At 42.6% G+C, this 17874-nt stretch overlaps 1 protein-coding gene across 8 annotated transcripts in view; it reads right to left on the bottom strand.

Moving 5' to 3' along the window:
• Positions 1-17874, bottom strand: part of ITSN1 (intersectin 1) — a 222367-nt gene that overhangs the window by 67375 nt on the left and 137118 nt on the right. For 4 of the 8 annotated variants that reach the window (XM_012747015.3, XM_012747017.3, XM_020284783.2 and 1 more), the window contains 5 exons: positions 12770-13017; positions 10261-10420; positions 6605-6810; positions 5451-5533; positions 961-1127 (listed from right to left, as the gene is read on the bottom strand). In XM_012747015.3, coding sequence (XP_012602469.1) covers positions 961-1127; positions 5451-5533; positions 6605-6810; positions 10261-10420; positions 12770-13017 — 864 coding nt within the window. The remainder of the gene's footprint in view (positions 1-960; positions 1128-5450; positions 5534-6604; positions 6811-10260; positions 10421-12769; positions 13018-17874) is intronic. The other 4 variants (XM_012747020.3, XM_012747022.3, XM_020284785.2 and 1 more) reach the window with 1 other exon arrangement.

Here is a 17874-nt window from a genome sequence, read left to right on the forward strand (position 1 = left end):
GCATTTAAAATAGAGAGCGAGCTTTGGCCAGTTGCTTACACCAAGAAAGCAGCCTCTATGGGTTCTCTGCCAGCCTTTTCTCTCTCAGTACCTAGGAGGTATGAGGAGAAAAAGAAAATAACTGTGAATTGACTGTTGATGCTTTAAAAAAAAAAAAAAAGAGAGAGAGAGAGAGAGCACGCCAATTTTTTTTTTCATGTGCAATGGATCTGTTAGATGAGCATGTGTATACCCTGAAACTCTCTACTATCTTGAAATTGGCTACTACAAGAGTCTGTGGCAGGTCCAACCCAGAATTTCATTAAACTTGCATTATTTCAAGACTACAGTTTATGCAATCAAATTTTTAAGGCTCCGTTTAACAAGAGTGGGAGCCATTTCCAACTTATAAGGATAACAGTATATAAAATAAATTCAGTCCCTGCTCAGTGGAGATATTAAGGCCTAGCCCTAGCCCAAAGTGTACCAATCTCTCATATCTTGTGTCCTTATATTGTGTAGGCAACAATATAAATTTTAAAACCTTTTTTAACATCCAATATTCTGGAGCAAGCATCACCAGAATACTTCTGTTTACATGGCCAAAATATTGCTGTGTATCTTTCTTAGGGCATTTAAAAATCAATGACCATGAAGACGTACTTAAGAAAGTTCATTCCAAATGGTAAGTCCGTTGCATGCAGGAGTAGAGATTAATACTGAACATTATTATCCCAGCTGACGCAGACCAGCCCATCACACGCAGCCTCCACCGAGCCCTGGTGAGTTGTGCTTGTGGGAAGCCAGTGCTTACCCTGCAGCACCCAAGGACAAGGTCAAACAATTACAGGTCACACTGCATTTACTGTCACATTCCAGGACTTAGCAAAACCCAACCAAGTTCCACGGTCAAACATCGTGACACCCAACAAAGAGAATCACCGCACAGAAAGGGAGAGGAAACAGTTAATGTGGGTTTACCTCTGAATCTTTAAGCCTCACATAGTTAGAAGGGAAGACTCCGGACTTGTCGCCCACTGTTCCTGTCCACCAGTCACCATCTTTCTTGGTAACCAAAATCACATCCCCTTGCTGAAAGGTTAAATCTCCTTGCTCAGAACTCTCGTAAGTGTACATGGCAATAAATTCTGGTGGGGAGAAATATTGAGATACGGAGAGAGCTTGATTGTTTAAAGAAATCCCAGACAGCTTTGCAAAAGCAAGTTTATGAATAAAGAAATTAGGGTAAGATCCATTCAAGAGAAAAGCTAGTCACAGATAAAATACAGAGCTGCAGGGCACTGTGGGCTGCAAATCCCCCCAATTGCACATAAAAATTCAATAGCTGCAGACAGGGAGACAATTCCTGTGAAGACCCAGCCAAAGGGACAAAAAACCAAGTGCAAGTATACTGACACTGAGCACCAAGAGTGATCTGTGATTTAGTGTCATGATTTCTTTTTAAATGAAAATGGTTTTTACATTTCATTTTAACTAACAGTTACCCAGTACCTACTACTCTGTACTGAGCACTGGGTCAGATGCATTCACCATTAGGCTCTTGGTATGCCCAGCAAATATATGTATTTCAGTTTTAAGAGTATAAAGTCATAATTTTAGAAAATTTTTAGAGTATATCCTTTATGTAAATTAGACACACTCTTTTTCATTATTCAAGTGCCTTAGTGAAAACTTACGCCCTGTTGGGCCATATACACACATGGTAGGAAGTTGTTAGAACACAAAAGAAAATAAACATATTACTTAAAAATGGACATCTACTTATTTAAGTGTATAAACAGGTAGAGTGGACTGATGATAAAAGGAATGTGTCTGCCTAATCCCAGAAAACAAACAGGACTGTCTCAACCAGTTAAAAAGACAAAATCACAGTTTATTATATTTTATTATTCATATAGTTTAGTCTTAAAGGATAAGAATTCATGTTCATATGTTAGTGTCTCGAATCTGAAGGGCGTGCATTCCAGTGGAAAACGTTCTTTTTAATTGTAAGTAGAACATTGCATCACTCTTAGTTGATTTCACTAAGGCTTTGCACCAAATGACACTCTCAGAAAGATCACTAGACACAAAATCCTGGACATTACGCTAGGTGCAGCATAAAAGCTTTGCAGAAAGATGGACATGTTTCTTATTTCTACTTTTTCTCCATTTTATCCTAGGCATGTGTGTGTATATATATATATTTAAAGCAATAAAAAAATCATTTACCCGAAAAGTTCATTTTTATGATGGATAATGTTTGTTTCTCACTAAAACTTCAGAGGATACTTCTTTAATGCAGAGCCTAATGTTGATTAACAGGCAGAAATGTAGGATGGCGAGCTCCAGTGGCTAATTATAAGAGCCTCTGCAGGGGGGTACTAATGAAAACAAAAATAAACAAAAACACAAAAGCTGCTACCCCCTGCGCTGGTGTGGGCAGCCACTGGAGCTCAACACGGAGCCTCGTCGGCTTCACAAGGTTGACCTGTACGTGCCGGCCGGGGGCGACGGCCAGACCCGACCGCAGACGCGGGTCACCCAGACATCCCAGGGAAAACAGAAGACTCTCTGTCTCTGGCCCCAAAGCACTGGTAACACACCTCCACAGTGAAAGCCGGCAAAAGGATTTCCCACACAAGGAAATCAAAGTTTGGCAGCTTTAATAAGGGCATTCTTTTTTTCATTAACAGGCCCGTTTTTTCCTGATTTCTCAATATTCTGACCCTTCCTTTTTCACTTTTGCTCCCTGTTACTGTTCTTTAGTTCATATGTGGCCATTTAAGATAGGATCCTTGGCAGTCAATGTGTTTCCCAGCGATGTCTCAATGTAAAAGTCACTTTTCTTGAAAATGGATCCAAATTTTGAACTAACATTCAAAATGCTTGAGAAACTTCAGAAACATGAACTCTGGCTGAACTTGACACTGCAGCAGAAAATACAAAGGAGACGGGAGAGACTGAGGCTTGCCCTGCCCTGCCCGGCACCAAGGCGGCTGTGAGGCGGCTTCAGGGGTACGATGAAACCCAGAGACGTGATGGTGGCCGTGCGGAGGTTTCTCCTCGGTTTCCCCTTCCCATGGGACACTTAACAGAGGGCACTGGCCATAACTGAGCCAGGATTTTAAAAGACACCTACTTTGGAAGCTGAGGTGGGAAGATCGTTTGAGCGCAAGGCACGTAACAAGAATCCGTCTCAAAAAAAAATTCTACCCAAAATGATAATCTATTTGGTTTATAGTTTACTTTAAATTTGATTATGTTCAATCCAGTATTAACAAGAGGCTCACTAATATATGTAAACAGCTTCTGCCAGAATTTCAAATGCTAATGTCCTCCCATACCCCTCCACAAAGCCAACAATCTTTCCTAATATTTCTATACCTAAGTTGTTCTAACATGGACGTAATAAATACCAACTAAGATCAGAATTCAACTATTCTGTTGCCCAATTTTGAGTATACGTGTGGTTCATTTGTGACCTATTTATTGAGCCCTCAAGTGTCAAAGTGTCTGTACGTATTTCAAACCCAAACATTCCGGGAGGAGGGGATGGGTGAATTCATACCTAACGAGTACAATGCACACTAACTAGGTGAAGGTTACACTTATAACTTTGACTTAAACTGTACGAAAGCAAATTATGTAACCGAAATGTGTATACCCCCATAATATTCTGAAATAAAAAAACAACTAAATATTCTTCCACACTATAGTTTGATGAGAACGCTCTGAGCTTTGTTCTAAAAGCTTTACACATATGATTGCATAATTCTTGTAATAATTTCCTACCTCAAAGGGCGGTTCTTATACCCACTTTACAGACAAGGAAGCGAAGGCATGACTAGAATCATAAGGTTGCTAGCTGGGAGAGCCAGACACCAACTACAGCCCTACAGTGAGCCTTGATTTGATATAAGACACTGCAGTTTTATTTTTCATGGGGGGGCAAATAATTTGCTTTTGACTATACTGACTGTACATATTGCCTTGTTTTCCCAACAGTAGGTAAAAAAATCATTAAGGTAATGAGAATGTATAGAGAACTCTGCTAGTAATGGTTTTCATGGTAATAGCAAAACTTAGATGCAGTAAAATGCTGGATTTATTTAGTGATGATGAGCTTTTATAGTTAAACTAAAAAAAAAAAATGTTTACTTTTAAAATTCCTCTTGAAAAAGGAATATTGTTACTATGAATCCGAAATACAATTAAACCTTAATCCTTTGCTGGGCATGGTGGCTCATGCCTGTAATTCTAACACTTTGGGAGGCTGAGGTGGGAGGACTGCTTGAGCCCAAGAGTTCAAGACCAGCCTGAGTAAGAGCGAGACCCTGTTTCTACAAAAAACAGAAAAATTAGCTGGGGTCATGGTATGTGTCTATAGTCCCAGCTATTCTTGAGGAAGCTAAGGCAGGAGGATCGCTTAGGCCCACCAGGAATTTGAGGTTATAGTTGGTTATGATGACACCACTGCACTCTAGCCTGGGTGACAGAACAAGACTCTGTCTCAAAAAAACAAAACAAAACAAAATACCTTAATCCTTGCTGTCTCCATTAAAATAACTGTTTTAATAATTCCATTTTTTATTAGGGAAAGTTTCTAAGGAATGCAACAGTCTCATTATGGGAAGCAGACTAAATAAAACATTTCATCCTCATATAATTTATTCAAGGAACCCATAAAAATTTCCTATACAATTGGTTAGTTGTGACATCTGCTATCCATAACACCATTCAGACCTCTGCAGGGAGAGACTGTCTAATTCAGGTAGCACTCTTCAATTTGTGCTGTGATACTGATTGTATTCAAAGTAGAAAAGACATGAGATTTTTACCATTAGGGTCTGAATTATGTAGGTTTTGTTTATTTGACATCTATATAATATTTAGGATTGTGCTGCAAAACAGCGATAGGGAAAGAAAGCAATTAACTATTTGTGTAACAAACACTCATAGTGAAACTTTTAGTCCTAAAAAATCTAGTTTGGTTATTTACATGGAATATAGAAACTGAGCTTCTGTTTCATTTGGGATGGTACCGATGGCACTCATGTTACTAGGAGATCTCGACTGTGGGGTTAGCTTAAAAAAACATACTTATTTAGACATTTCAGATAAGACTAGACTACAGTAGGGGAAGTAATGACCATAATTTAGCTATAGAGAGGCTCAGAAAACTCAATCCTCAGTGAATTGAAACTTTCAAACGTCAAAGGGCTCATGATCAAATATAATTAGTAAATTCAGTTTCTGAGGAGCAATAAATCTAACAACATTTTGGAAGTCTCCATAAAGAACTTTGATTTTATAAAGAGCTAAACTTTCATTTTACCTTACAGTTTACTGATTTTGAATTAATGTAGTCTATTTTAAAATGAAATCCAATCTCATCTCAAACTTTTATTGTTTGTATCAGACAATGTTCTCGACTCTTCTGAAGAACAAAATATGACTCAGGCCCTCACCTTCTCCCGTAACGACTGGCTTGGCTGCTGGGGAAGCTACTCTCTTTAGGCTAGCAGGACTTTCTGAAGACCCAGATTCCATGCTGCAAGAAGGAAGAAGAAGAGTATTTTAACTTTTATCTTAAAATAGTATAAACGACACTAATTTTTGTTAAAACTGCTTAACTCTTAAAACTTTGAACAATCCATGGCTGAAATAGTTGTACTTAGCTAAGTTAAAGACACATAAAAGGTGCTACAGAGGCACACAGCTCAGCTTACATTCTTGTTTTTGATCACTTCACTGTGCTGGACACATAGCCTGTGGTCCATTTCAAAGCTTGACTGAGAGATGCTCTTCTAATATTTTTGCTATTTTTATCTTCTTAAAGCTCATTTCATTTATTTTGAGTATCTATATGGTTGGAATAATTAAACCACCACCTTGTTATGGCTTCATGTTATAAGACCCTAATGAAAAAGAGAATTCATTCTTCCAATTATTGCCCCAAATCCTTTGGGCTTCTAAGTATTCACATAAATCTGGTACAACACTGGGTACTAAGGATAAAAAGAGTCATGATCTCCAACCAGTGCACAAGAATGTTCCAGGTCTCAGAGTAAAATTCTTTCTCGCATAAAGCAATGAAAAACAAGATGTTGGCTGGGTGTGGTGGCTGAAGCCTGAAATCCTAGCACTCTGGGAGGCTGAGGTGAGCGGATTGCTCGAGGTCAGGAGTTTGAGATCAGCCTGAGCAAGAGCGAGACCCCGTCTCTACTAAAAATAGAAAGAAATTAACTGGCCAACTAAAAATAAATGGAGGGAGGGAGGGAGGGAGGGAGGGAGGGAGGGAGGGAGGGAGGGAGGAAGGAAGGAAGGAAGGAAGGAAGGAAGGAAGGAAGGAAGGAAGGAAGGAAGGGAGGGAGGGAGGGAGGGAGGGAGGGAGGGAGGGAGGGAGAACAAGATGTCTAGATTTCTACAAGGGAAGGAAAAATGACTGCTTATCTGTAGGAGGATCCCTTTTCGTATTTCATATACTCTAACTTTTGCAGTTAAAAGATCCAGAAGATAAAATAACTCTGAAGCTCCTATCATTGAGTCTTAACTAGTGCAAAGAATAATTCAACGCTCAATATTGTTTTCATTGAATAGAAGCAGACAAACACAAAAATACCTTGTAGATTTCCTTATGGGCCCTGAAATGAGTTTCACGTAAGACTTGGGGAACCAACCCTTCTGACCTTGAACTTCTCCAAACCACCACATGTCTTGCTGTTCCAGGACGGTGATGACATCATTTTTGTTAAAATTTAAATGGTTGTCTTTTTTGGCTCTCCAGGGATACAGGGCTTGCGCTTGTAGCCCCTCCACCTTTTCACCCTTGTGTGGAATGACATAAAGGACCTCTCGTTACATTGCGGTTTGTTATCAATCAAGGCAGACGTGAGCACTAGCACCTCCTCTCCCCCTCTCTACTGAGCATACCCACAGCCACAAAGGGCCCAGTGTGAGCATGGCGCAAGTGCTAGACGCTTCACAGTTTCTCAATAATTGTTTATTTCTAAAAGTGGGGGCACAGACCTTCTAGCCTATTCACAAAGTCACTTTCTGGCCATCTAGAACTCTCTATTTAAAAAGGCCAGGAGGTCATATTTATTCTGCTGCACCTGGCTGTGTGCCCTTTTATTATTTGGTTCTATTTTCACTCTCAAGTTGACCAGGACAACTGCCCATTTCTGATCTGATTTGGATTTTTAGTGGAGGGTTAGCACCGGAGCAGAAATTTATGCAATTTCATGAGATAATTAACTGATATTTTGGTTTATGTGCACGCAGGGAAATCGGCCCTGCCCTGGATTGCACTTTAGTTCCTTTTTAGAGAATCAGGGGTTTGGTTCACATAAATTCATTGTAATTACCATTTATTGTATATTTATATGCAAGGCACTGTGAGATTACAAAGATAAAAAAAAAAATGTCTCTGCCTCCCCAAAATCATTTAGGGTAAAGCACTTTATTATAAAGCACTGTAAAAATGGACACAAGCAATTCACAAGTAATGGGGAAGAAAGAGATAAAAACAACCAAGTATACCACCTGGCAGAATGAAATATACTGAAAAGAAGTTCCGACTATTCACTGCGGGAACAAAGAGAGAAGGGGGGTGGATTCTGGGCACCAGGGAATATTTCACAGAGGGGGCAGCGTTTGAGTCGGGCCTTGAAGAGTGAGGATTTTGACAGCTAGGGCTTCCGAGGGAGGGCGCTCTGGGCTGAGGGCACAGCGGGGGCAAAGGCCTCAAGGTGGAGCACTGCAAGGGGTCCGGGAAGAAGAGCACAGTCCGGGGCAGCATGAGGCCTAGTCTCAGGGAGGGGTGCAGCAGAAGATGACGCTGGAAAGGCAGGGTGAGGCATTTATTATCTTTTTCAAAAATACAGCATAAAACCATTACAATATCTTGATGCATTTACTAAAAAATAAAATGTCAGCTTTCCATTGTATACATAGTTGGACGAAAACCAAGGATAACACCCAAAAAGATTTAATCCGGAACCAATTTGTACTTGTCTTTGACATTTTTACATTGACATTAAGTTATGATTATGTCTGATAAATGGAGCGTTACAACAGGTCAGTTTCAGCGTCTATGTTGATAGCCTCTAAATCCTGGACTTTGTGGGCTCCTACCTTCTTAAACATACAACATCCCTATTTTTTTCCATTTAGCTGTGCACTCCTTCAAGTGCCTTGGAACTGAGGCGGTTTCTCTGGATTCCAAACACCCCTGCGAACTTCCATTTTTCCCTCTCGCAGCGAACCTCACACCCTCATCGCTGCTGATCCCACAGCCCTGCTGCACCGTCCAGTCCTCGCGGCCACTTCCATAGGTCTTTCTGCCAACAACGGACCCCAGATCAGCCACTCCAACCACGCCCCGCCGGTGGCTCCGAACCTCTCCCGCTGGGAAATCTCCCTCACGCCCCATGCACCTGTTCACATGGATGGGCCCCAGGCGACCCCAGCCTGGGTCGGACAGAACACGCACTCCAGGTGTGAGTGCCAGGTCTGTCTCTCACTAATTTTGTGACCTTGACAATTGTTTAATCTCTCTAAGCCTCAGTTTTCACATCTGTAAGACAGAGATGATACTTTCTTCAAAGAATTGTTAGGAAAGTTTCATAGGATCTATGCACAGTATTGCTATGATAGTAACAATAACAGCAGTAGGTTGTGCACCACCAGATTATTCCTAGTCCCAAGCTGTGAGGCATTGCTAGAAAAAGCTGAGACTCTGCAGTGATCAGTTAACAGCATCAGCTGACAACCCTTCACTCCTCTTTGTCACAATTCTGACCTGCCCAGTCCTGGCTTCCAAACCCCTTCTATCCTCCACAGGCCCTCGGGGCTCACTGAGAATGCTGCTGTCGTGCAGCCCATCCTGAACTTTCTCTGCTTTGTCTTTTCCAATCTCTCTTCACCCTTCCACGCCCAGAAGAAAAAGAACCCCTGTTCTTTTCTGTGCTTTCAAAGTTGTGTCCACCCCACACCAATTGCATCCTCTGCCACTTCACTTTTCAATCCCCGCCTCTGCTGACAACAGGGTTGGTTGGTGCCTTGCCCAAGAGCCCTCCGCTCTGCTCCCTCTCCTTCCTGATCTTTCCACCTTCTCGCCACTGATTTCCTTTTACCCTTGCAGTCTGGCTTCATCCTACTCCTTCCTAGGTCACAAAGCAGCCCTACTGCCGCACTGAATGGTCTCATCTTTGCTTGACCACAACAACGTCCCTCCTACCCTATCACAGGGCCACCACGACTGAGCTTGTGACATGTGCTAAGTGCTGAGCTGGGACAGATGCAAAGGAAAGTGACGTTTCCTATTAAGTAGCTCCTCCTCCTCTTCCGGGCCACAGAACACACACGCATCTGTGGACTTGCTATTTCCCCTGATGCTGTCTCTCCTTGGACGACCTCCCGCATTTCCTTAGATATGAGGATGTCCTGTACGGGAATGGCTCCATCTACAACCCCAGTCTTGCCCTCCCTTCCACCTGCAGAGCCATGTCCCAACAGCCCACCGGATGGGACTACCTGGACGTCTCGCTTTCACCTTCAATTCAATGCGTCTAAAATCCAACTCTTCTCTCTAACTCAGATCCATTTCTCTTTCGGCCCTCCTCGTTTTCCTTGAAGATGGACCTGTTTTCTCTGCTGCGGCCCTTGTGCCTTTCCTTCGGCTCCCACGGGCTGTGGCTCTGCCATCTTCACTCTCCCCTGCAGGCTCACCCTCGTGCTCTCTGCTTCCGCCTCCACCAGCACCCCCCTGCTCGGTGAACTGCGCTCAGCCCAGTCCAGGCCTCCCGCCCAGCGTCCTGCCCTTGGCCCTCCACTTAATCTGCCTGTGTTCCCAGATCAGAAACCGTCCTGCACTCCCACTCCCTCCCAGATGGGCACCTGCTGTTGGCTTGACTGATTATTTACAGAAATTTCATTCCTTTATCTTCACTGTATAAAGCAAAAAAGAAATATTCAGCATAACCACCTTTATCCTTTCTTCCTTAGCAGGGCACTTCAGAGCTTCCCACTAACCTGCAATTGGTCTGTCTTTTATGATAAATACTCAATGGTCTTGGCCAAATGGAGTGACCCATGTGCCCTGCACTCTGGCTATTCACTGTAGATTTCAGGCTCCGGAACTGGAGCCCGCACTGCCAGCCAACTGTGACACACACAACAAGGCTACTCCCAGGTGACACTGCCAACAAGCACTTGCTGAAGTTGTTGGCCCCAGACAGCATGCTGAGTCTCCACACTCCCACTGGCTGCCTTTACCTGGCCGAGCACAGGAGACGGGGAGGAGCCGGTGGCCGTGGCTGGGGTGAAGGCCGACCTCTGCCTTAACTGGCCGGCACCTGGCACGGTGAGAGAGGGCTGGGCTGCCCACGCATCCCAGTTATCCGTTTCCGGTTTCTCATTCGTGCTGGTGGGCCACCTGCAGGGAAAAGCACACCACCATAAATAGCAAGCACTTCCCAGCACGCCAGCTTTTCACCCACAGCGCAAAAAAACCCAAGATGGCAATCTAGGCGCCTGTGCACGTCACATGCAGTGCACATGTGTGGCTCTCACAATTAAAGAACGAGGAGAAGAAAGAGCACTGGGCTTAGATTCGAGTCTGAGCTCCACATGCTAGGGACATGGGTAAAATGGGAACAACATTCTGCTACTTATGGCTAGTTGTGACAGTCACGTGAACTCTAAAAAACCAGAGAAACATGATCATTGTCATAATTTGTAATAACAATAGCTAAATGAGAAAACAAGAAATAAATTAAATGCCAAATATGAAAACGTGCCAGCTTGGCAGCTGCGGCTTCTCAACACCATTTCTCTGTCCCATCCGTCCTACAGTGAGCACCCAGTCGTGTGCCCAGACACCATCGTAATGACAAGTGGCATCCTTACAGCAACCAGTTGCCCTAGATCTCAAGGACAGCTCTAATTTTGTGATTTTATAATTTTAGACAAACGCATCTGTGAATGCAGATCTAAATGCAATTGACTTTTTACATCATTATAAGACATAGAAACAAATTTGAAAATCAATATAATTCCTTTGTTAGACTACACATCCTGATTTCTGGTTTGGAAAATAGTTTGCCCACAATTATAGCAGGAAAACTGCACACCACACATTTATTGAGGAAGAGAGTCATACTGACTTGATCCACGGCAAAAATAAATCCTGAAAAGCAACCATGGTATTAGCTTCTATTTTAGCTTAAGCTTTAGTTTAAAAAGTCAGAACTTTTTAATCAAGATCAAAAGAGGAAGGGAAGCTGGGTGTGGCGGTGGCACCTGTAGTCCCAGCTACTAGGGAGGCTGAGGCAGCCGGAACACTTGAGCCCGAGAGTTCCAGACCTCTTGGGCAACATAGTGAGACACCCTCACCCCGACCTCTCGCATGTCTCTAAAAAAATTTAAAAAATAAAACAAAATCAAAAGAGGAAGGAAGAGCTTCAACTTGGAATTCATGCTAATGGAAGGCTTTTGTTTTTTCTTAGCAGAGATTAGCTAGGGAGGACCTTTCTTTAGCTCCTTCAACCTTTTATATGAAAATACAAGTATGAAAAACTTGCTATTCTTTACATCCTTCCCTCCACTTCCTCTTGCCTGGATCATTATTCTTTTTTTTTTTTTTTTTTTTGAGACAGAGTCTCGCTTTGTTGCCCAGGCTACAGTGAGTGCCATGGCGTCAGCCTAGCTCACAGCAACCTCAAACTCCTGGGCTCAAGCGATCCTCCTGCCTCAGCCTCCCAAGTAGCTGGGACTACAGGTATGCGCCACCATGCCCAGCTAATTTTTTCTATATGTATTAGTTGGCCAATTAATTTCTTTCTATTTATAGTAGAGACAGGGTCTCGCTCTTGCTCAGGCTGGTTTTGAACTCCTGACCTCGAGCAATCCGCCTGCCTCGGCCTCCCAGAGTGCTAGGATTACAGGCGTGAGCCACTACACCCAGCCCATGATTCTCCTTTCTTCCCTCTATTTGTTCCATCTGATTTTTCTCCAGCAATACGGCTTGACTCCTTGCCTTCGATTTGTTTCTTCTGAAAGATGATTAGACTTGAAAAAAAATTTCAAACACCTCCCATTCAAACCACCCTTACTCATACCCTAGTATAAAATAACTTTGGACACCTGCACATCCAGGTCATGGGCCTGTCACTGAAGGTCTGGATGGCGCTTTCATCTGTCATTACAAACCTCTGCTCACACACACACTGTTTTCACAACACCGTTTCCCGATGAAGCGGGCCCCAGCACTAACACAGCCAGGGACATACACCTCTTCATGCCCATGCACATTTGCACAAGACTAACGAAAGCCGAAAGCGTTAAAGGAAACAGCTTTCTATCTTATTCAAAACCACATGACTAAATTCAATTTCTGCTTCTGCCCAGCAAAAAAGGTGCTATTTGCATGCAGGAAATGACTCTGAATATTTGCTGACTGATACGGATGTCAAAAAAGATTATTAGGAAACAATATTTCTCCATTTCTTCTACATGAATGAAAGGCACAAATAAACTACTGAACAAAACAAGATAACAAGCTTTATTTTGTACTAGGGTAAGCCATTGTTGGGCCATGATATCACTAAACCCAGTCCAGAGACTGTAATCCCCAATTTGTCAGCCGGAGAAAAAGATAATGAAAATAAGCCAGCTCCCTTGTACAGAGGGACAACTCAAGACTATAAAAACATTTAGAGGAAAGAACAAAAGATTACTAAATTGGGATTTGAAAAATTGTCAGAAAAAACATGGCTACACATACGTGGAGCTGAAGTCAGCCCAGTTGTTGGGGGTCGTGGAGGGCTCTGACGAGGTCACGGCCAAAGGAGCAGGGGTCTCACGCAAAGCCAGTTTGGGGGCAGGAGCAGATGTCAGATCAGTCACTGGTTTGACTGGAGCAGGAACCTCGTTTTCTGAGATTTTCTCTGCATAGTTTGCAGGGAACCAGCCTGTCTTTCCTTTTAATTCTCCTCCAAGCCATCCGGGTTCTCCAGTTTGGCTTTCATCCACCTGCGGGAAAGTCGTAACTTTAATTTAAGTGGAATTCAATCGACCCTGAATACACCCAACACCCTACCACGACAAAGCCCTAAGCCTCTGCCCCCTTCAGACTGACACACAGCACAGAAATGTCTTCATTTTGTCTGGAAAAATGGTCTCTAAACAATAAGTCTGGAAAAATGGCAAGTGGTCTAATTCAAGTTCTGACTCTCTGTATTTTTTTTGTGTGCTCCTCCCCTCCTCCCTTCTAATAATGGCAGTTAAGATAAAGTCCCTGAAGTCCTTGAGCACATGGTTTAAATTTTTAGAGCTATTTTGAATTGGAAAGTGACCTGCAGGGCCTCATCACTCAGGAAGTCATCTAATTATTAAAAACAATTTGACTTAGGTTTATTATTTAAAGTTGAAAGCAAAGGGTGCAATCAATATAAATTCAGTACTCTAAAAACCTCCAATAACTAAAGCAAGTAGTTATTCAGCACAGGGACAAGGAAGATAAAAAATACAGCCTTAGCAATCATTTCCAGGGGAAGCAAAGCTGACTGCTGTGTTTGGCCAAAGAGCTCCAGAGATACATGATGAGAGAATTAAGGAAGTGATTATTTACAGCAATAATCAATTTTATTAAGGGGCTACAGTTTTCTTTTGTACGAATTGAACTTTAATATTCACAAAAGTATACGTGAGAATACAGAATTTTGCCGTTTAGAAATTTCAGGGCTATTTATTACGCAAGTGCTTTTAATGTTTGCATTTTAATTTTGACTCGAAAGGATCATTCAAAATGGCCAAAATAATTCTACTTATTTTTACAAGTAACCCCTACTATTTAATGGGCAATAGGAGAATGACATGGAGGGTCATCACATTCATTATCAGAAAAAATTATTTCTATTACTGTAAGTCAAAGAAGGGTCTATCAGGGATCTTATCTAAGTTTTACCCTTTCATACACTGCCTGAGGAGGTAAAACATTGAACACTTCATTGGACATTAATGTTGCTGTTTAGAAATCACAGAAATGAGGGGGTAGGGTTTTAAGTGACAATGATTTTAGAAAATCTAGCAAAAATACCAGTTGTCTAATCCTTTCAAGCACTCAGGAAAAAATAATGCAAAAAACTATTAAATAAACCAAATATCTATCTGTATTCAGTGCAGAGTAAGTAATAGGGTATAAAACTTATTAGTTCATTTGAATAAAAATACACTTGAGATAGGGGTGGAGAAAGTAGAATGCAAGCCTTACTTCTTAATTCTGCATGTTATTAATATTTACAAAATACTCAGCAAGTAGGGGATGCCTGCATCCCCTACTTTGGGGAATTCTTTATATTCATGGATAAAAGCAATTTTGAAAGCTGAGAATTCTCCAAACAACCAGAAAGGAGCTTCCTCAGATAAAGCACAATACTACTTCCAAAGGTTTGGTTTTTTGCTTCACACTTCCCTCCTCAGTGCTCACACTTAACACCCATGTGAACACATTAGTCGCTTTTCAGCCAACTCCCCCGCATTGTTTTGCTCTTACTGTCCTTTTTTTCTGGGCAGCCCCAACTGTTTCTGTAGATGAGGATTTAGGATAACATTTCTTCCACTTGGATCTTCTTTTATGCTAAACTCAAATGGCCAGATGCCTTTCATTCATTGTTTGTTTAACGGGGATATTAAGGCACACTGTAGCTCTGCAGCTGCTCTGCACTGGAGATGTAGCTGTTTCTATCCAAGCCAGGCTGTGCCAGGGCCTCCTCCACTTCTTCTCAGTAGGTTCAACAGCCAAGCCCAGCCCCTTCTATTCTAGGACCAAAGGTGATATCAGGCAGGGTGTTTAGGAGCTTAGCCAGATACTCAATAACTTAACCTCAGAAGTTCAAAGTGTAATGATCAAAAATAGACCTCGGCCGGGCGCAGTGGCTCACGCCTGTAATCCTAGCACTCTGGGAGGCCGAGGTGGGAGGATTACTCAGGGTTAGGAGTTCGAAACCAGCCTGAGCAAGAGCGAGACCCCGTCTCTACTATAAAGAGAAAGAAATTAATTGGCCAACTAATATACACAGAAAAAATTAGCCGGGCATGGTGGCACATGCCTGTAGTCCCAGCTACTCGGAAGGCTGAGGCAGGAGGATCACTTGAGCCCAGGAGTTTGAGGTTGCTGTGAGCTAGGCAGACACCACGGCACTCACTCTAGCCTGGGCAACAAAGCGAGATTCTGTCTCAAAAAAAAAAAGACCTCTACAATTACACTGCCCCAATTTAAATTCTAGTTCTACCATTTATTAACTGGCTGACTTTGGGCAAATTTAATATCTTGGTGCCTCAGTTTCTTCATCTGTAAAATGGGGATAATAGCAGTTAACTGTCTTACAGTGATGCTCATTGTGAGGACAGATAAGTATTTAGACCACTGCCTGGCACAGAAGTGTTTAATGATAGATTTGTTTAAGCCATCGCTCCCATTGTCCGGCTCCAACTTTGTGCTGTTGTTCTCTTATTTGGGCTTTTACCTTGTCCCTCGTTCTAGGTAACAATCTCTGTTAGCTTCTCTGTATGGGGTTCCCTGCTCCAGGAGCCTGCCTGTAACCCTGGTCCCTCTGGGTTTACCTTCCTGGAGTAGCAACCTTTCAGGACTTCAAGTCAATCCCTGACCACTGCCTGTGTAGAACTCCTACAGGCCTGCCCAGTTTGGACCGATTCAAATGTCAGCTGCTTTACTCAATTATGTCCTATGATCCACTGTCAACCTCCTGAGGCACAGGGACGTGTGGAATGTGATCTGAAACTCTAAGGAAACGTCCCACCCTATGGGCAGGGCTGACCTCCACCCTAGTTAACCGGTCACACCCAGGCTGTCCCCAGATAGGACAGAAAGTGCTGCATCACTACCAGTGGAGGAGGGGGCCGCCTCAGCCTCTTATCTCTCTCTGCAAACAAGAGCTTCTCCATTCCTAAGGACAACAATGAAATCGGTATTTCACTTTTAAGGAAATTTACTGGTCTCAACAACAGCCCAAACAACAGTCTTACTTTAATTTATTCTTACAGGGATCCATTAATTTTAAATGAATTATTACATTTTAATTTTAAGGTTCAGAGGATATAATAGAAACTCACTCTTAACATCTAAATTAAATTAACTATTTAGAAAAAGCATAAAGGTCAACATAGGAAAATGAGAAACATGTATTCTTGGATTCGGGAACCTTTAGCCAGAATGCCAATCCAATCTTAGAAAACAGTATACCAAAGTTAGGCACACAAACTTCTTTGTAACATGGCTGGCTATAATGTGGACTTTTACGTAAACTACATTCACCCCACTAGTGGCCAACAAGGGGGGATTTTGTTAGGAACAGTTTGGTTTTAATATAATTTCATTTAACCAAGTCCACTGCAACATTCCAAATGATTTGGGGTAATTCTAGTGGAACATCATTAAAGTGAAGTACAAACGCCAATATTGCTTCCATTTCTGGGACTGTTACAGAGCATGTCATACAAAACGTTAGTAATTATACACTGTGTATTACAGGTTACTAATGTAACAGTAAAATGTGCAGAGCAGCTATTTAGGTTCAAGTTCATTTGGCTAAAGCCTGATGATATAATACCTCTTTTCTCAATGTTTATATTCTCAATGGCTGCCATCTTCATTAGGAAGGTTTTGTTTTTTTTTTTTTTTTTTTGAGACAGAGTCTCGCTTTTGTTGCCCAGGCTAGAGTGAGTGCCGTGGCATCAGCCTAGCTCACAGCAACCTCAAACTCCTGGGCTCGAGTGATCCTTCTGCCTCAGCCTCCCGGGTAGCTGGGACTACAGGCATGCGCCACCATGCCCGGCTAATTTTTTTTTTTTTATATATATATCAGTTGGCCAATTAATTTCTTTCTATTTATAGTAGAGACCGGGTCTCGCTCTTGCTCAGGCTGGTTTTGAACTCCTGACCTTGAGCAATCCGCCCGCCTCGGCCTCACAAGAGCTAGGATTACAGGCGTGAGCCACCGCGCCCGGCCTGTTTGTTTGTTTTTTGAGACAGAGTCTCGCTTTGTTGCCCAGCTAGAGTGAGTGCCGTGGCGTCAGCCTAGCTCACAGCAACCTCAATCTCCTGGGCTCAAGCAATCCTTCTGCCTCAGCCTCCCGAGTAGCTGGGACTACAGGCATGCGCCACCACGCCCGGCTAATTTTATATATATATATTAGTTGGCCAATTAATTTCTTTCTATTTATAGTAGAGACCGGGTCTCACTCTTGCTCAGGCTGGTTTCGAACTCCTGACCTCGAGCAATCCGCCCGCCTCGGCCTCCCAGAGTACTAGGATTACAGGCGTGAGCCACCACGCCCGGCCTATTTTTTAATTTTTTTTTAAAATTTTGTTCTCTCTTTTTTTTTTTCTTTTAATTACATAAAAGCTGGTTGCTTCTTTGACATTAGGTAGTATTAATATTCCTAGAACCTCTGACTTGTCACAAAGGAGGGAAACAGATTCCATCTTCGCTCACAGACTATGACAAATTGGGAAAGCGAACAGCTTTAAACTGTGCACACAGACCAGCTGGTCATGGCCGCTGGGACGTGCTGTGGAGCACGGGTAGGGTAGCAGCATATGTTTCATGGATGTGCCGGTTTTGAAATACAAGGTTTTCCCCCAAACTCCTAGATGAGGAGGTTAAAACTCTTTTCTAAGGCTCTAACTTAGAGGTCGGCAAATCTGTCCTCTATTGCAACTGCTCAAGCCTGCTATTGCAGTACAAAAGCCTGGCTGTGTTCCAATAAAACTGGATTATAAATCAAGCAGTGAGTGGGCCAGACTTGACCCACCCCTGTATTCATATATTCATAGTCACATTATGGCTACTAAAAGAGCTGAGTTCA

The sequence above is a fragment of the Microcebus murinus genome, chromosome 1 (genome assembly GCF_040939455.1).
Source record: "Microcebus murinus isolate Inina chromosome 1, M.murinus_Inina_mat1.0, whole genome shotgun sequence".
In the NCBI taxonomy this organism is placed as follows: Eukaryota; Metazoa; Chordata; class Mammalia; order Primates; family Cheirogaleidae; genus Microcebus; species Microcebus murinus.